This window comes from Spermophilus citellus, assembly GCF_964194105.1.
Source record: "Spermophilus citellus genome assembly, chromosome: 4".
NCBI classification, from domain to species: domain Eukaryota; kingdom Metazoa; phylum Chordata; class Mammalia; order Rodentia; family Sciuridae; genus Spermophilus; species Spermophilus citellus.
The window spans coordinates 150,322,357-150,342,849 of NC_138185.1; the positions used below are offsets into that span (position 1 = coordinate 150,322,357).

Here is a 20,493-nt window from a genome sequence, read left to right on the forward strand (position 1 = left end):
TTGATTGGTTCCTAGAAGACGCCGCGCCCCACCTCCCAGAAGACATACCAATGAGTTGAAGGGAGAGGCGGGGTCCGCGCGGGGAAGCGACTGAGACGCGGGTGCTGAACCGGGAGGTGGCACTGGTCAAGGCGTGCGGCGGCCAGCGATGAAGCCGGTGAGTCGGGTAGGATGGGTCTTGGAGGAGCGAAGCTGCAGGGACCGGAGCAGTTCTCTAGGCCTTTCTGAGACTGGGCGTACAGCCCGGGATTGGTCGCGGCGCGACTCGCGCATTAACCGTCCTGTGGGTCGGGGAGGTGTCGCTTCCCCGCACCGGCAACAGTGACCGCTGTGAAGGAGTCAGATCCCACAGACCTGGGTTCGAGGTGGACGAGGGGAAGTCAGACACTCACTGTGTGCCTGCTGTGGTCTGTCACCTGTAGGTTTCTTATAAACCTCTCGACAGCCTTGCAAAAGAAGGGCAAGCCCAGGATTATGGAGAAAAATGAGGCATAAAGAGTTTTAAGTGTTTCATCGTATTAATAAGCGTGATATCCCACCCCCGAAGGGTGTCTGGGGGCTGCCATGAAACCCCTAGGAAAAATCATGAATGCGAATGTGTTGCCCCGGCTTGGGGGCGACATCACAACTGCCGCCATCCCCCAGGAACATTTGGCATTGCATTCCTTTCCCTGAGATTCAGAATCACTGGGGCCAGGGAAGCAGAAATGTCCAGCCTGATTAGGAGAAGTAGAGCTAATGGCCCACACAAATTTAAAATTTTATTAATCAAAATTGCTTTAAAGTAAAGGAAAAACAGATGTTGGCAAGGATCTGGAGTCCCACCTTGGTTGATATCCTATTGAAGGGCCTTCTTTGAGGTTGAGTTGATTACACTATAGATAGATCCAAAGCAACTCAGATCTTAAATCACGCTGTCATGTGATCTTATAGTAACAAACAGGATCATCATAGAACATAACTTAAGAGCTAAGACAGGGCATTAGGTGTTTACACTTGCTAATCCCTGTTTCCATGTGGGGAGACATCAGCTGTCCTTAACTCCTGGCCTCTTTCTCCATTTGTCCCCAGAAGGGAAGAGTAAGTTATCTGATCTTTGAATTTGGGAGGAACTGAACACTAGTAGCTCAACCTTTTCTTCACTTCTCTCTCTAGATCTATGTGCCTGCCTCCAGAAAATGCTTTCTGGCCTACTCTTTGTCCCACAGGAGCCCTGGGTTGTCCATCAGTGCCTGTAACTAGGAAGATTAGTCTAATTATGGGGTGGAGATGTGGCAAGCTCACTCAACCATAGCTTTAAGCTACATCTTTTGCTTGACAATAACATTTTGATTTCCATGTACCAATCCAATGTCTTATTTCTCAGCTTGTTCCAATTAGGGAGCAGGAAAAGGGTATTTTTTAAATTGGTCTTGTAAATTCGTACAAAGTATCAAAGCTTCCATGTAAAAAATTCTGCCTTCAGGATTGAGTTCCACCTGCTTAGATCAGCACACTGGAGCCATCTCAACAATTCTAGTCTAGTGATTCGTAAATTTGGGGGCAGGCTAGTTTGTCTGTACTCCATCCATCCACCACCAAGCTGCCCCCTATATAGGAGTCATTTTTTAAGAAACTACTTCGCTAGCTTCATCTCCTCTGTTTCATCTCTATTTCAACATCACAGTTTCTGAATACACAAACCCTTTCTCTTTTTGTCTTAATTTCCTAAACTTCCTCGGTATCTGCCTAGAAACCTCTTGTTCTTCCTTCAAAATTCAAAGTAAGCATCTCTGTAAAGACTTCTCTAGTTCCCTAAGTTGTCAGTCACTCCCTTTTCCGCTCTGGCATGTGGTTTCTTCTTCCATTTTAGCACTAAAATCGTTCTCCTCTTGCTGGGTGTGGCACACGCCTGTAATCTCAGTGACTCAGGAGGCTGAAGCAGGGTCAAAAATTGAAAACCAGCCTCAGCACTTTAGGCAGGCCCTAAACAACTTAGTGAGACCCTGTCTCAAAGTAAAGTCTTTCTTTTGTAATCTATACACATCTGTCCTACAACTACACTGAAGGCAAGCTATTTACTTTATGGATCTTCCTATCTCGAGAGTTTTGGCCACTGAAGGTGTCCAAGAAATGCTTGTGAATGAGTAAACAAATCTCTTCACTTCATATTTAAGGAAGACACATCCAGGATAAACTGAAGAGTCTTGTGTACAACGATCTTTCCACTATGCAGTGCTAAGATTATTAATAGGATGGTAAAATAGTAATCATTTATTATTGATATTGCTGATGTCTGATAGTCCAGATTGGTGACAAAATAAATAGAAAATATGAATTTGGTGAGTGTTTAGGCCAGAGTCAACTATGCTACAGCTATAATTTTTTTTTTTATAATTTCTAACATAACATTTCTTTTGAAGCCTATTTCAATACAAGCAAGTGAGTTTGACTCCTCAGATGAAGAGCCTATTGAAGATGAACAGACTCCAATTCAGATATCATGGTATGTTAGCATTTCTAATCAGTGTTGTACTCTTTGTAGAACATAATTCACATGTTGAAAACATTCAGTGATTATCTTCTGGTTATGTAATTCTAATCTTTGAGGGATCTTCGAACTCTGCAATTTATAAGGCCCTTTTGTTCTCTTTATTTACAATTGAGAAAATCTTAATAGAAGCAAGTAAATAAGGAGTAGAGGTAGGATTTTTTTAAATGATCTCTCACCAAAATCTACTTATTCTTTTTTTTTTTTAGTCTATTTTCTTTCAAGTCTTTTTTTTTTTTATTGATTGTTCAAAACATTACAGAGCTCATGATATATCATCTTTCATACATTTGACTCGATTGGGTTTTGAACTCCCATTTTTACCCCAAATACAAATTGTAGAATCACATCGGTTACACACTCACATTTTTACATAATGGCATATTAGTGACTGTTGTATTCTGCTACCATTCCTATCCCCTACTATCCCCCCTCCCCTCCCCTCCCCTCCCATCTTCCCTCTCTACCTCCCCTGCTGTTGTTCGATTCTCTCCCCTTATTTTTTCCCTCCCCCTTGCCCCTCACAACCTCTTATACTTATTCTTTTAAGGCCAAAGAATAGTATACCAAATGTAGGATGAGATAATTTTGGGGAAGGGGGGAAGGTGGGTACCGGGGATTGAAGTCACAGGCACTCGACCACTGAGCCACATCCCCAGCCCTATTGTATTTTATTTAGAGAGAGAGTGTCACTGAGTTGCTTAGGACCTCGCTAAGTTGTTGAGGCTAGCTTTGAATTTGCAATCCTCCTGCTCAGCCTTCTGAGCAGCTGGGAGTAGAGTGGTGCACCACCACACCCAGCAAGATAATCATTTATTATTAAGTCAAAATCTTAGATAATATTTCAACCATTTGTCATAGTAATGCATCTGTCAGTAAACTCTGTTTAAGATAAAATCCAAATATTTATAATAACCAAAAAGAATTTCTATAAAAAAATCAACTTCCAAGTGTTAGCAAGTGATTTATGATTTACCAGATTCTCTACAACCAAAAAATGCTTCCTCTCATCCCTGTGAATGTAATTGTCTCTCCTCAGGAAAGCACCATCTCTACAGTAGGAAAGGAGTACTAAATGGTGTTGTCTCTGATGTTCTTTTGTCCTGCCATCAAGTAGCATTACCTTTCATTCCCCTTTTCAGCCCTTTTTAATGTCATACAGTATTTATATCATGCCTCCTGTTTTCCTCTAACTTGATCTCCTGACTTGAAAACAGGATGAACCTCTGTCCCTGAGTACTACAAACTGGGAACAGATAATATTTTATTTTAATCAAAATCCATTACAACAGGAATGGGTAGCCATGGTTGTCATTATATGAAATCATATCTGTTAAAGTAGTTCTACCAAAAAAATCTTAAAATAGTAATGTAAAATGAATGCTAAAGATGGAATTGTCAGATGGTCATACTTCAGTTCATTTATCTAAAGTTACAACAGATCAAGCACCCCTAATCTGAAGTCTGAAGTGCTCTAAAATCCAAAACCTTTTGAGTGCCAACATGATACTCAAAAGGTTTTGAATTTTGGAATATTTCAGATGTCAGATATTCAGATTAGGAATGCTCAACCAACAAATTCTATGCAAATTAACACAATTAAAAAACTCCAAAATCTGAAATACATCTGGTAACAAACGATTTAGATAAGGGATATTAAATCTGAAATACAAAATATCTCAAGTAACATCCCATAAAATAACTTAAGTACCCTGTATACTACCTGGGATTATCTTTAAGGTAAATTTAAACTAACATACCATTTAAGACTTAAATTCTAAGAAAGCAAATGCTAAGTTTTTAAACTTCTCATTTTAAATCTTTCAGTCTTTCTAAGCTTTTTTGTGATCCACCTATGGATATTAACTATTAATTTTTGCTTTGTGACTTCTGTAAAGTTTTAAAACACCCTTATTTGGTGACAAGCATTCATGTTGGTTGAGTTTCCAGTTATAGCTTGTGGGAAATGGTGGTTGGGTCCTGGGGATTGAACTGAGGGCCTTGTGCATGCTAGGTAAGTGCTATACCACAGAGCTATATCCCCAGCCCTTTTTATATTTTAAGAGAGGGTTTTGCTAAGTTCCTTGGGATAGCCTCAAACTTGCAATCATCTTTGCCTGAGCCTCCCCGCCAAGTAGCAGAGATCACAGGCATGCACCACAGCACCTTAGCCATTTGTAACTTTTTTAAAAAATGAACTTGTTAAATTTTTCTTTTCAGGCTACCTCTGTCACAAGTGAATTGTTCTCAGTTTCTTGGTTTATGTGCTCTGCCAGGTAGGTTATACTACAGTTGGCTTCCTATTCATATATTTTGGAGATCTTTTTGACTGTTAACACATTATTCTGTATACTGAGCAATGAAAGAATCTCATAGATCTAGACTGGGTAACTCACTTTGGAAGCCTTTATGGTTGGTTATAGATAAAGGTACACAGATCCATTCTTCAACCCTTCCAGAGCTGCCTTCAGAGCTTTATATTTCTGATTTACCTATCTTAATAAAACTTAATCCCTGGGGTACAAATGAGGCTGAGGACCACAGCCAGCCACTCATCACAGAAACACAGAATAAAGAGTTCTGGCTTAGGAGTTTCTTCAACTAGAATCTATGAATTCTTGTAATTATGTTCCGAAGAATCTAAGAAATTAAAATTCACATTCAAAATTAAATTGAAAGTAAATGGTCACATGGAATGATTTTCTAAAAGTAGCTATATATGTGTTTAAATGTGCTTGTTATATATTACCAAAAACTGACTTTTTTTTACTTGCATTATTACTACTTATAGGTTGTAAATTTAAAGATGTTAGAAGAAATATTCAAAAAGATACAGGTAGGTGTAATATGAGACAACCATACTAATAGTTTAAAAAACATTGAAAGTCTCCTTATCAGAAGGAACAAACTATAGTCTCTTCTCAATCAATGTTTGATACTTCAATTTTCAAAATAAACTTATTCTAATGTGTGAAAATGTATTTGTGAAAGACCCAGAGAACTCATCATTTATCTCAACATGACTTTTCACCAACTGCTGTATATTATACATAAAAACTGTATTTGAGGTTAGTACATATGATAGAGGATGAAATTATATAAATAGGAAACTGACATTTTATACTATCTAGATCTTTGATCATTCTTTTCCTTGCAGACTTGACTGCGGTAGTAGGAATTAATCCCAAGCTGGGAACCCAGAGGCAGCAATGAAACCATCCATCCTGGATAGGAAATGTAGAGCTAGCATCTAGGGTGAAATCAGAGTGGGAACTGGTTTTCCATGCCCAAGGACATTCAAAACACTATAACTTCAAGTCTAATAATAATTTTCAAAACCTAATCTATCCACATTTGGAATTTTCATATAGAACAATACTTATAAATATGAATCTTTTCAAAATATCTTATTCTGATTGGCCTGGAATATCTCAATCCTATTAGTTCCACCAACATCTTTATACTCCAAAAAATAAAGAATGTATGTATTGCTTGACCCTGACCAGTATAGCTTTTTTAAACCTTAAAATCTTATTCTCGGTGGTAGAGTACTTGCCTAGCACATATGAGGCACTGGGTTCAAACCTCAGCACCACATAAAGGTATTGTGTTCATCTACAACTAAAAAAAAAAAAAAAAATTTTAATCTTTTTCTGGTTGTTCTAGAATATCAGTTTGCTAATGTACTTTAATTTGTTCCTTACCTCCCAAAAAGACTTAATGAGGCTAATAGATGAGTTGACCCTTGCAGTTATTTATAAAGATTTTCTGCTTTAGACAAACCTACTGTAATAGGAAATTTCTGTTTTAGAGAACATTTAAGTTATAAGCAAAATATAATTTAAATCATTGGTTCAAGACCAAACTTATACATTTTGGAATGCCCTATTAATTTAGTATCTTTCGTAAAAGGGTTTTCAATTTTTCCCCGCTTTGGTGGTTTGTGGATATAGCCATGGGTTCAGCTGTCAGCATCACAGAAAAACAGGCTGGACTCTCCTTGAATTAGTTACCATGGCATCTCCTCAGAGTCCTTTCTAGGACAGTCTGTAGAAATTTTCTGATGTGTACAAAAAGCAAACAGAATTACTTACCCATTTAAAAATGCTTAGATATATTAATAAATACTTGTTTACCAGTTCAAAAATATAATAGTTTTATCAGGAGCAGCACTGTCTAATAAAATATAAGGAAGCCATATCTATAACTACATTTTCTAGTTGCCACATTAAAAAAGTAAAAACAAGTAAAAATAATTTTAACAATACCTTTTATTTAGTTTAGTATATCCTAAATTATCATTTCACCAGCTTTTAAGTATAAAGCAAATAATTAATGAGATAGTTATTTTTGTGTGCTTAGTCTTTGAAATTAGGTATGTCTTTTATAGTACATCTCAGTTTGGACTAGCCGCCTTTCAACTGCAGATCTAGAGGGTCAAGAGAAAAGGTACTTTGTACCTCAATGGCTAAATGTCCTTGGATTTGGGGGCAGGGGCAAGTTTAAATTAGCCAAGATTATTTATTCTGAACCAAATGCTCTGGAGTGAATTGCCCTAAAGAAGTTCCCATGCATAGAATTCGTAAAGTAATATTTCTTGATTCTTATAGTGAAAATAACTAAATGTAATTTTAAATACAGTTAATGCTTTATTTTCTAGAGATCTGGTCCATAAAATAAATACACAATGGTGTGGTACAGAGCAGATATGAGGGGTAATACAAGAACTCTGGCTAGAGGTTTTATATACAATGTTTGTGATAAAATAAACAGCAGAGTGATTAAGTAGCAAGTATGGTTGATGTGGGGAGGAAAAAAAATGTGCTATCCATTCCTTCTCAAGAGTTTATAGTATTAGATATTTTCAGATTCATATTAAAGCAGTATTATAAACTTTTTTTGCAAGAAAAGCAATACACAATATGATTGTCTCATCTTGGAATTCAGTACATAGTATTTTGACTTATATGATTAGATTTAATTATTCAACATTTCAAATTTATAAATTATCACTCATTACTAGTTTGGCTTAAGAAATTTAACTCCATATTCTCCCTCTTGACCATATTTAAATTTGTAATGTTTCATATGCGTGTGTCTGTGTGTATCTTGGTCTGTTGGCAGAAGAACTAAAGAGCTATGGTATACAAGACATATTTGTTTTCTGCACCAGAGGGGAACTGTCAAAATATAGAGTCCCAAACCTCTTGGACCTCTACCAGCAGTATGGAATTACAACTCATCACCATCCAATCCCAGATGGAGGGACTCCTGACATAGCCAGCTGCTGTGATATAATGGAGGAGCTTGCAATGTGTCTCAAGAATAACCGAAAAACCTTAATACAGTATGTTCTCCTTTCTGCATACATTACATGAGAAATGTCCCAGTCAAAATGGTTTCTTAAACTGTTCAGTTATTGCCTACCTCATATTTTTATTGTAAGGATTCAAAGGACATAATGCATTGAAAGTGCTACCACAATGCCTGGTACAAAGTAAGAACTCAGATATTTATTGTTACTGCTTTTCAAGAGTAAGGACAATAAATAAATTTAATTGGAAATTTTTAGAATAAGGTCACAGGCTCCCTAACCCCTGCCCTTATTAAAAGTGGAGCATTATTGTTATATACTATTCACTTGTCATTTAGGCTATCAGTTAGTTGCTTAGTTATTTTCAATAGCAAAAAAAAAAAAAAAATCAAAATTTAAAGCAAATAAGTCATCCCTAAGCAATGAGCAACTTAAAGAATATGACTTGAAAATTGTTTGATATGCATTTGTTACCAGAGTGAAATGGGACTGTGTCAGTGGCTATAAAAAAATACAAGCTGCTTTATAAATGTTTAAAACAAAATAAAATGGGTTAAGGAAAGGGAGCGAAATGGGTTAAAAATGGAGAGGCTGGGCAGAAGGATCACGAATTCAAAGCTAGCCTCAGCAACTTAGAAGGTCCTAAGCAACTCAGCAAAACCCTGTCCCTAAATAAAATATGAAAAAAGGAATGGGGATGTGGCTCAGTGAGTAAGCCCCCCTGGATTCAATCCCCAGTACCAAAGAAAAGAAAAGAAAGAAGTAGCTTTAAGGGTACAACAGAGTGGCAATGGATAGTAGGTTGTAGAAATGGTACTGTGGATGATAAACCACAGATGACTTTCCAGAAGTGAGACACAGAGCAAAGGAGAGCTAAAGCTAGTCCTTCACTTTGTTTGTTGCTCATTCTTGTAACTTAATAAGCCACCTCATTTTTACTGAACAAATTAGAGCATTAAAGTGTGATTACCTCAAAAACTCTTAAGGTACTTCAAGTCATTGCTTTGAGCTCAAGGTGTACAGACTACCAACAGCTGCATAGGTTCAGGGCCCCTGTGAAAGGAAAAATCCAGAGAACTTCTCTCCTTTAACCTCATCCAATTGCACCAGTTTCAAAGGCAAACCCACCAGTACAGAGTCTTTGGTGACATAATACCTTTTTGTGGCCAATCTAAAGTCTGATATAAAGAGAACTAAAGCTTGCAGATAGGCAATAAAGAACTAGAAGCCATCCTACATTCTATGGTTTCCAAACTTTCTTAAGCATAGTCTCTCATCTAGTTCTAATTATAAAAGCAAATTTTCAGAATAGACTCAATTATCTCTGCTTAATTTTCTGTTAACTATAGGCAAAATAGTAATTAATTAAATATAGCTAGTGAAAAATATGTTTCCAATTTTTAGACCCATTTTTTAAAAAACTTATTCTGAGACCTTTTTTAATAGCTATGATATATAGATATTTTAATATATAGTAAATAATATAATATATATAATTAAATAATATAATATATATAATTAAATAATATGTTATTTTATTTTGTACTGGGGATGTAAACATTGAGCCACATCCCTAACTCTTGTTGTTATTTGAGACAGGCTCTCATTAAGTTACTGAGACTAGCTTTGAACTTGTGATCCTCCTGCCTCAGCCTCCCGAGCTGCTGGGATTACAGGCATGCACCACCACGCACCGCCAAAAACATTTTTTAAAAGAAACTTCTACTGAAAAGTTTCTGAAGACCAAACTATTTGAAGACCAACTAGTTGGGTTTTTTGAAGCTTAACAATTTTTACCATAGCAGGTTTCAGCAAACTAAATGCCCTAATGTTTGAACAGAATACAGATGAGATGGACAGGGGGATGGGTGAGCTTGCATATATTGAATGTTTCAGGCTCCCATAAAATACTGCATCTGATGGCTAGAATTTTGCCTTATTCTAGAACTTTCAAAGGTCCTACAATGACAAGTTTGTTTGGACAAAGATAATGTTCTATCATTCTGTTATTTTGAATGCTCATATTACTAGACAGTAAGAGGGTCTGCTAAATTTTTTTCATGGTCCCATTCTCTGCCAGTGCTCTCTGGCTTGTTCTGCTTAAACATTTTTAGTCCTTTATGAACTTGGTGAACACTATTGCTACCGTTTACATTGTTCCCTTGGGCTATTTGTAACAAAGTACCAAGGATTGGATGGCTTATAATACAGAAATTTATTTTCTCCCAGTTCTGGAGACTAGAAGTCCAAAACCAAGGTGTCAACAGAGCCACACTCTCTGAGACTGGGTAGAAGACTTTCTTGCCTCTTCCTGGCTTCTGGTGGTGGCTGTCATTCCTCAGTGTTCCTTGGCTAGTAATTATCACTCAAGTCTCAGCTTCTGTCACCACAGGATTCTCCTTGTGTGTCTCTGACTTCAGGTCATGTTTTTCTTTTCTAAAGACACTAGATAAATTATTTCTGTGCAGATAGCATTTGTCCTGTAACCACTCAGGTTTTGTCTAAAAGAGAATAATCAAAGTAGCAGTTAGTAAAAATAGATCAATTTCTACCAATATAGTAACACACTCCATTTCTCAGATGTGGATCTTGGGGTTTAAAGGGGTCAATATTAAGGGGCCTGTCTATCCTGACCCTTGGAGGTATTCAGAATACTTCTCCACAAATAAATAAGCACACTCAACTTTTGATTTGTTAAACAATATTAATGTCTGTGCAAAGTGCTGTGCTAGGCATTGGAGTTAGATAGTAGGCAGGAAAAGCAAGCTTTTAGTCAAAACGTTGGATGCAGTGACAATGTATAAACTTCAAAACTGTATTTCCCTTTCAGCTGTTATGGAGGACTTGGGAGATCTTGTCTTGGTAAGAAACACATTTTCACGATAATATTTTTAACCTCAAAGTCGGTAGACTTCTGTTTGATCCATATTACAAGCAAAAGAAGTCATAAAAGACTACATATCATATGACCATTTATGTGAAATGTCCAAAATAAGCATATCTGTAGAAACAGATCACTGGTTGCTTAAAACAGAGATTAATGGGGTAATAGAAAGGTGTGATAGTGAAAAGGCACACAACTTCTGTCTAAAGTTACAAAAATGTCCCAAGATTGACTGTAATGATGGTTGCCACATGTAAATAGACTAAAATTTATTGAATTGTTCACTAAATTGAGTCTTTTATACTTACTACCCCCAACCTGCGTGCAGCTGAACCTAAGATTGCTAGTGCAAATTTGCAAGGACACCAAATACAGACACAAATTACCTTTACACAAGCTTCAGGATGGTTTCTCCACTTTCTCAGGCTCCCCAAGAGGGAGAGCAAGAGAAAGAAGGGGGGGAGGGGTAGGGAAGGGAAGGAGGGGGAAGGAGGGAGACAGAGATCACCTTCAAAAGTGAGCTTTCACTGGGGGGACTCTTGTTCTTTAGAAAGTTCTATCCAAAAAAAGGCCAGGAGGGGCAGGGCTAAGAGGGAAAGGTGAATGTAACCCAACCCCCCGGGGCACATCCCACAAAGAAGACCATCTTACTATCCTAGCTAGAATCCACCCTAACCAGAACGAATGCAGTGGTTGCATTCAGAATCTGAGACATAAGGACTGGAAGAATGAGGTCATTCATTGTGGCTCCCCACATATACCAACATAAATCTAGTTAGATATCAAATGTTTTACCCTATCTCTAGTTTTTTAATAATATATTATTTTTCTGGCATGTTCTCTTAGTAGCTGCTTGTCTCCTTCTATACCTATCTGACACTGTGTCACCTCAGCAAGCCATAGACAGCCTGAGAGATGTAAGAGGATCTGGGGCAATACAGACCATAAAGGTGAGACACTTGACTCTTCCTGTTTGGTTGCAGTTAGGGGCAGTCTGTTATAAGGACAGTATAATATACAACTAGAGGGCACCAGATGAAAATCCAAAGCATGCTATTGGTCAAACACTTATTTTTTAAATTTATATTTAAATATAACCAAGATATCTACAAAAGCTCAGTATTTAAAAAAATAATGAGATTTTAAAACTTTCTACTTTACTCTTTCAAGATCTACCATTGCAGTTTTTTTCCCCCCATTCAGTTCTAGGAATGGATTATCTCACTTGGAATAATGAGATAGTTACTATAAATTTGGTTAAGAACTAAAGATCCTATTATATTATCAAAACATTGAACAAAGATTAATAGTATAAAAAATGTAAATCAGTACTAATTGTCTTTAGCCGTGGACCTCTTCCACATTTACCCTGCCCTTAATACTTCAAAAACATTGCAATAGCAATGCTAAGGATATTATATATTAATCATGATATCAAAAAGAGTCTGTGATTTCACTTTATTTGTAGAACTATGATGCTAATTTTGCCTTCTTTTTCCAAGTACCCTGTCTGAGCTCTAGGACTAGAAGGGGGGTGTGCGAAAGAATCCTGGCCATTAAAGCAGCTCCCTGGGCTTGAAAGTCCATCTTCCCAGGGCTGGGATGGGTATAACCTAGTATCATATATGGTGAATTGCTGTAATTATTGATAAATTCACCAAGCAATTTGATTTTCAAGGATTAAATAAGGTCATTCACAAAACAATCTGTACAAGGTCTGCTTCACTGTATACATTCTGAAAAGAGAATTCCCCTTATTTTAAAATCAAATGTTTCAAATTCAGGAAGTTCAACTCTCTTTGAAACAAAATATATGGGCTGATATATGAATGAATATGCCTATCTTCCATATTTAATACTGGAAAGAATGAAGCCCACACTATTATGAGCTGTCAATTCATCACCTGGGCATTCTGTGGCAAACTAGTTTTAACCATCTTTGTGCCAATGTAAGTTGGCGGCACATGGTTTCAGTGTCTCAGAAATGATAACATCAACTTGGGAGACTGAAGCAGGAGGATAACAGCCTAGGCAACTTTGTGAGACACTGCCTCAAAATTAAAAAAACAGAAAGGACTGGAGATGTAGCTCAGTGGTAGTGCACCCCTCAATTCCCAGTACACACACACACACACACACACACACACACACACACACACACACACACAGAACAATATGAAATGATTGGCAGCTTGGCAGAGTGAAAATACCCTTTGGGAAACTATTTAAACTTCAAATAAATTTTAAAAATCTTTTATTTTGCTTATCTGTATGATTAGTGATGTTTGGTTTTAAAAAAAATATTCTCTAAGAATTGTTTCAGGTAGAATATATCATCACAAAAAGCAAGAGACAGAGGCTTCAATAACTCAAGATTTTCTTGAATATGCCATTATTATTTTTTATTTTTTAGTTATAGGTGGTTACAATATCTTTATTTTAATGTGATGTTGAGGATGGAATCCAGTGCCTCATGTGTAGTAGGCAAGCACTCTACCTCTGAGCCATAACCCCATCCCTGAATATGCCATTATTAATTGCTATAGAAAGAGCCTTCTCCTTCCTTATTTCACAGGGAAAAAGCATTAGCAAATATTTACTGTTTTTAATCTTACTTAGTTTGCCAATATAGAGAGAAAGGATTCTATAAACTTATAAAACATTCATCCAAATTTCATGCTTTCAGATTTTGAGATAAACTTCCCCAAGTTACAAATGTTTTCTTAGCCAAAAAGATGTAGAATTGCTCTTAGCAGTTGTTTTTTTTGATTCATTCCTCATTCCTGCTAGTATTGTGTATACTTTGGTAACTAGTTTTCTACAATGTATTTCAGTATATCTTTACTTTTTGCAGCAATATAATTATCTTCATGACTTCCGGGATAAACTAGCTGCATATCTATCATCAAGAGATTCACTATCAAGATCTGTGTCAAGATAAAGAGTTTCAAATAGCATATATGTATATGTGACCATGTCTGAAATTTGAGTTCTCTAGCATCATTTGTGTTGAAACCAAACTACTAGTGTTATGCACTTCAATGTAAATGTATATATGCAGATATCCCTAAAACTTTATTGACAAAATTCTCTCTTTCACTCATAACACACAGACAGGAAATTTGGTAGTTTTCCTTTTAGAAATATACTGGCTGCTCTGGTATATTTTACCTATGCTGAGAAAAAAAAATACATGCAAATTTGTATTATTTACATGTCTGTCTCATTTTTCTACCGGTTACTATGAGTTGGCATATGGCATTGGAAGTATGAAGTTTTTGTATGAGTACCCACGCTGAACTTTCACTCTCTATTCCTCCTGAAATTCTTCCATTAGTTTTTCTACTTCATAGATTTCTAGCATTTTAAGAGATCTCCCAGCACTGGATCAATCAAAACAGGTATTTATCCAACATCTGTTGGGATTTTTTCAGAGATAAGGAATTCATTGGTTCAGACAGTTGCTCCATTTTTACAGCATTCATTTTTCCACCCTAAAAACTACACAGAATGAATTTTAGTCCTCCTTTCACTTTCACAAAGTATTTGGCTACAGATTAATAATCTCTCATTCTCCCATTCCTTCACCTCACCGCATACTACTGAAATATTTTGTCTTTAAATGAGCTACCCGGTACAATCATTTGGGCCATAAACAAGAATCATTTGGGTCAAAGCCACCTCTTTCCACAGATATTGATGGTTTCAGTACCACACCCACACATAGGTCCATGTCTTTTTTGGCTACTGGAGATCACAAAAGTGAATCAATGGTCATTGGCTATTACCAACAGACTGCAAACTCATAGGCAGTTCTACAGAAGACAGTTTCATCACATCAAAATTTAAATAATCATAAGGTGCCCCAAAGTTTTCCTTTGTCTCACACTCTTCTTGCTGATGAAATACTTGAATTTCATTAAGAAAAACTCCACAATTACCAGCGCTGTTTGTGAACTTCAGACAAGAGCACCAGTATGTTCTATAATACAAAATCAATATTTTAATACTTTTATATATGCGCTGCTGCTAGAACTTAATATTTTATTAAGAATACTAAGCAAGATGGGTGTTCCAGATATTCCACCAGTATTTAATCTTTAACTTAGATTTCTTATCGGATCATAAATGCCAAAAGTTATAGCTAACACAGTTTTTGTTTATTTACTTGTTTGTTTGCTTAGGAGTATAGGTTGCAACAACAGATTGGCCTTCATTATTTCTGTATTACAACCAAGTACAATTTAAAATCACAATACCTGTAAAACTTTAGACTAAAACTGACATTTACAAATCTAACATTACCAATCTCCTCATATAAATACAGAGCTTATTCATGAATACTAGGGAAAATATTGGCATGGATTAATCAAATCTTTTAATAATCAATTGAATTTTCAAAGTGCATGCATCTTAATTTCCATAACTGCATATTAAACCTTCTGTATTCAAAATGCTTGACTAAATTGTTTTAATGCCAAGTATATAAGAAAACATCAATTATTCCACAGCAAGGAAACAAGGCATGACACTATTCTGAAATAAAATTGTCCAGTTAAGTTTACTAACATGTGATTCCAATATTCTAGGAAAAGTTTTTTTCTCTGCCCGAACTGTGTGACAGCCCTCAAAACAATGGGGTGGGAAAGGTGAACCCAAACTAGCTGTATTTGATGATATTAACACACAGACTCAACCATTACCCATGAATTACACAAAGAAATATTTGAGACTGTTTTTATTAAATGTACAAAAGCAAAATAACCAGCTCTAAGGAGTAAAGTAGGGCTACTTAAGAGCATTTTCTTTGGACAGTGATACAGCACCACCAAGCTTAAGATTTTAACAAATCGTGAGCATACAGAGCTAACCACATTTTATGTTTCTCTTGGTAGTTTTAGGGTCTATCTAATTATCAATCTATTTAAGAAACTTTTCTTCTCCAGAATACATAAACATAATCCAAAGAAACTGTAATATTTAGAAAAAGCATTATAAAATATAATTAACATATGAGAGATGCAATTCATTCCTTTACAGGTCAAGATGTCTTCTATATTTGTACAATGTGCACTAAGAACATTAATGCAGAACAAAAGCCTTACTCCAACACTGCTGACTGGTATTCGTACGTGGTTAATACTATTTTCCAAAACAAAATGTTATCTACTTCTTTTTTAGACATTTATCTTTCTGAATCTTAATCAAAGTAAAATTGTTCTAAGAAATATAGTCAATATATCCAGAAATAGAGCCACGCTTTTTCTCATGGCATCACTCTGGGGTATTAGTTCAGAACCATCTCCTCTTAAGTTATACAACTAGTACCAGAGACTTTCTAGCCACTGGTCTGACTAAAGATCAATGATGGGTTTGAGCAAAGAACTTAAAATTATTTGAGACTAATAGTTTTCAGAAAGGATGAACATGAGTACTTTTATGAACAATTCTTGACAAGGTACCAGTATTTTTCTTTCCTCTCTAAAATGAGGGAAATTGTTTTTTAATATAAATCATTATTTGAATGGGCTTAATATATCATAGTGCTGTGATATTTTCACACCTAAAATGAAAGCTCACCCATGCAGGGTAGAAAAGATACACAGATGTCACTAGTTGCTCCATGACAATAATATTCTATGAACAGTATTCATAAATATATAGAGAAGTGTTATATAAAGAAAAGTATTTTGCCACATAGTTTTATTTCCTTTCTATGCAAATATGAGACATACCTTCAAAGTATGTTGATATAGGGAGCAGAGGAGAGCTCTGTAAGCTCTTAGCATGAATGGTCCTCAAGTTGAAAAATACTGAACAGACTTACAAAGAGAATCATGCAGCAAACTGCCCTGTACTTTGTTGCCTGAGAAGAGATCATTATCACAAATGTTTTACTAATACTCGAAAGAGATTTATCTGTTCATTTCCGATTACTTTCCCTTCCCATTAAAAATAACTCAAACTTCTTATTAGCAATTTGTCTATAGCCTGGAGTGAAACTCTCCTTTACCCTACAATGAGGAGTGAAGGGGATCAATTAAACATTGTGAAAACCATCAAATGTCATTAATAACATTTAGATACAGGTATTCAATAGTTTCTACCCCTACGTCTACTCAGTACTAAAGTGACCTATTATCATGATATAGTATTACTCAATAGAAAAACTGCTAAACAGACTACATTAATAAGACTTTGAATTCCAGAGACTCTGTAGTATCCATAGCAACAAAGAAGTGTTGGTCATAGCTATAAATGTAGGTGCAAATAGGGAAAACATCTGAGAGCTACAGAGTTCATAAAGATAAAATGAAGCATACAATATCAAAAGTAATTGTAATAAGGAAAAGAGTAGGCATTTGATATAAACTGGAAAGATTATAAATCTAGGCTAACTATGCTTCAGCTGAACCTACAGGAATAATAGAAGTAAGACTAGGGCCATCCCAAACAAAGAAGAGAACAAATCCAATTCAGAGCAAGGAAATGAGCCAATAGAATATTGTCAGGTATAGTATTGTTTCTGCTTTCACAAAAAAAGGCAAAAGTGGGCAGATATTATTAGAGCATCCAGGTACTCAATCATCTAATCACTTATTGCGTAAGCACTAACAATCTACCAGTGAAATGGATGAACCTCACTGTGGAGATCTCCTGAGGATTCAGATGAGGACATTGAATTTTTGACAGCATGAAAACATGGCTTCCAACCAAGAAGCTTTTCATTAATCCCAGAGAAGATTATAGATACTATTATAAGGATTTTGCTAAAACTTATAAAACAAAGTAGTATTTGCTAAGAGAGCAGGGGTTCATGAAAATACTTTGACAGGAATACTAAAATTACAGTCCCAGGAAATCTATCTGTATTGTAGACTTGGCCAGATCTTCCATAATCAAAAGTACTTATTGGGGAATGGGGAGTGGATGCTGGTACAATTAAATGGATTAGAAACTAAATGACTGCATGAATCTTCAGCGCCTAGTAAGTGCTCAGTAAATAATTTACTGCACAAACTGAAAAAGTCAGTTCCCTTTAGTGGTTCTCCAGACTATAAATTTAAAGGCCATTAAAGCTTTCCTTGTTATGAAATGGTTTGACTCTTCTCACCCTTCTGGTTCTACATTTTCTTCTTCAATGTACTCACCCAAATTACCCAATCCCAAAATGTTAAGTTACTCTCACAAAAGTGAAGGATTATTTCCAAGCATTTTTTCATTTGTAGAGAATAAAATAGCAACTAATACAAGAAGTTCTTAGAATCAGACTTCCACAATATCCATCAACTTCCTTGGTCATTCTGGGAATTTCCACATATTGGTTATCTTCCTTTGATGCTATGCTCAAGAAACTTCTGAACCACTTACATTATTTCCCATTTCTTTAACTTTCTCATTCCAAATAAATCAGAAGAATGCTTACAAAAGCATACTAGCCATAATTTACTTTCTTCATGAAAAGCAGCAAAAACTCAAATTTATGTGTCATTTTACCTTAAAATGAGCCATTTCAAAAAGAAAAAATTTAAAATATTTTAAGTGCCACAATAATTTTTCTTTTTTAATTGGCAAGAGAAAGGATAATGCTGCACCATCAATAGTTAGGAATCTTCTCAAATGACAACAGAGATAACGTGCTTGGCCATTTAAAGATCTGGGAATTTTTTTAAAAACCACAATGTAATAATACTCTATTTTTTTCAATGATATTCATATGTCTCTAATATGGATCAAGCAAATGTGAGGAGGAATAGCTATTTTTAATCTTTAAAACAATGCACTGAAAATGAGTCAATTTCAGAGTTTTATTGTATTGCACTAAAGGAACAGCAGGATGGTTATACAATTCTCTCTCTCATTCAGTTTTGAAAATCTAAAGTACTTGCAAATTCTTAAGAATACCTTTACCACCAGATTAAAACTGTAAGCATAATATAACCAATTTCTTAATAAGTAATGTCTTACAAATAAAAACACATTTAAAATAGCTTTAAATGCATTCTTCACAAGTAATTCAGTATATATTTTTATATCACGTTCACTTATGCTTAAGAATTAAAGCAAGTATATTACTCTGATGGAAATATGGGAAATCTTTCATTCATGCAATATACAGGGATAATATTCAAGTTGAAGGGAAAAATTCCCACTCTTCTTATTTTTGTAAATGTATCCATATATAATCATCTACATGATAAATGAGGAAACCTATAAAGTTTCCCACAAGTCAGATACATATTTTCAATTCATCAGAAGCACCTGATAGCTACAGCTAATTTATAATTAAATGGCATTTCAATAAAACCAAAATGGGCCCTACAAGTTCCTATAAACAAGTTTCCAATGGACTAAGGACAGTCAGTAATTAATGCAATCATTTGAGGATTATGGCTGTTCCTTAAGGAGTGCAAGTTCAAACCTGTCAACACCAAAGGTAATCATTTTATATTAATTTATACATAATTCCATTTAAATTCTTTATCCAAGTATAACATATGAAAACAGTCTTTCCACAAGCAAAAAATGTGGAAACATTTAAAAAATAAGGAGTCATTTTTTAAAGTAACTGATCAGATTCCATAGGCTACTCTTGGAAACAGGATCTTGCTGGATAGAATCCCCTCATTTGGTGGCTGTTGCATGCACTTAACTGCACCAATTCTTCTGTGTGTTGTTCTAAGAGCTCACCAAAACATAGATCATGCTGAAAAGAAGAAAGAAGCTATTAATTCAAACATTCCTAATTATAAAAATTTAGTGCACAAAAAAGTTAAGCATGCCTTATACAGCAAACTAATATGTGGTACCATTCCATCAGAGAAAATGAAAAGACTAATGACAAGTTCAGTGTGATTTTAATTTACATTTATGGACTTTTGCCTAACACGACTTGGCTCAGTGCATGTGCTATAGTTGTCCCCTATTTCCTTTCCAATTTTAGCATGCAGAACAGCACAGCTGAAAGCTTAATAGGGATCCAAGCTTAGAGAAGCAATCTAAAACGCACTCTCTGGAGTTGAGTCTAATAATAGGAATGAGCATCTCTGGAGAGCTCACTTTATGCTGGGCTCATTAGGTCCCTCATATGCATTATCTCACTTAATCCTCCAAGCAGTCCTAGGAGGCAGGTACTGTTATTATTCCTATTTTCAGAAGGGAATGGTCAATTGAGGAATATTCCCATTAAAGCCTATTGCTGATAGCCTTTCTCTAATGGGAAAGGGTCTAAGCAGGAGAAACAGGGTTTTAAAAGAGTACAAACCAACAAAATAAAGGCAGTAATAAGCATTTGATTTAGGCCTACAAGGTCCAAGAGCAATTCTACATAAAGAGTTATGTGGGAAAGGCAGAGACGCACAGTTTAGAAAGCACATTCGTATCTCTAAATGGAAATATAAAGCAAGGAATTGAGAAAACTTGGTAAATGAGTTTTAAAAGAGAACAGATGTTCTAGTGCTACCACATCCTGGTGAACATTTTCTCACAACTGCACATCTCCAACTTTATTATTCAGTAATTCATTTTTTCTTTCTTTTAACAAATACATTTTAAATACCTAATACATGCCAGCAGTGTTCCAGACATTGTTACAGAAACTTACAAAGTGAAAATTAACAGGAAATTAGACCACATGAAATTTCACTGTTAACCTTTCACTATCTTTGTTTCACATATAGGCAACATCTACAGATGTACTAAGGATATTCATTTTCTCCATCATAACCTCTGAAACAACTTTATTGTAAATTTCAATCTAATACT

The 20,493-nt window shown here is 35.6% G+C and overlaps 2 protein-coding genes across 5 annotated transcripts in view; one reads left to right on the plus strand and one right to left on the minus strand.

Annotated features, from left to right (window-relative positions):
• CDKN3 (cyclin dependent kinase inhibitor 3) lies at window positions 1-15,904 on the plus strand. 3 transcript variants are annotated; one of them, XM_081289368.1, is made up of 8 exons: window positions 1-157; window positions 2,403-2,485; window positions 4,751-4,806; window positions 5,322-5,366; window positions 7,655-7,877; window positions 10,675-10,706; window positions 11,578-11,678; window positions 13,583-15,904. In XM_081289368.1, the coding sequence occupies exons 1-8, from the start codon at window positions 149-151 to the stop codon at window positions 13,667-13,669; spliced, it is 636 nt and encodes a 211-aa protein (XP_081145494.1). In that variant the 5' UTR covers window positions 1-148; the 3' UTR covers window positions 13,670-15,904. The 3 variants fall into 3 exon arrangements, with proteins under 3 accessions (XP_081145494.1, XP_081145495.1, XP_081145493.1); XM_081289367.1 differs by having other exon boundaries at window positions 9-157; window positions 11,575-11,678; XM_081289369.1 differs by lacking the exon at window positions 5,322-5,366 and having other exon boundaries at window positions 7-157; window positions 11,575-11,678.
• CNIH1 (cornichon family member 1) overlaps window positions 15,450-20,493 on the minus strand; it is a 16,384-nt gene continuing 11,340 nt past the window's right edge. For both annotated transcript variants that reach the window (XM_081289370.1, XM_081289371.1), the window contains exon 5: window positions 15,450-19,435. In XM_081289370.1, the coding sequence (XP_081145496.1) occupies window positions 19,408-19,435 (28 nt within the window). In that variant the 3' untranslated portion in view covers window positions 15,450-19,407. The remainder of the gene's footprint in view (window positions 19,436-20,493) is intronic.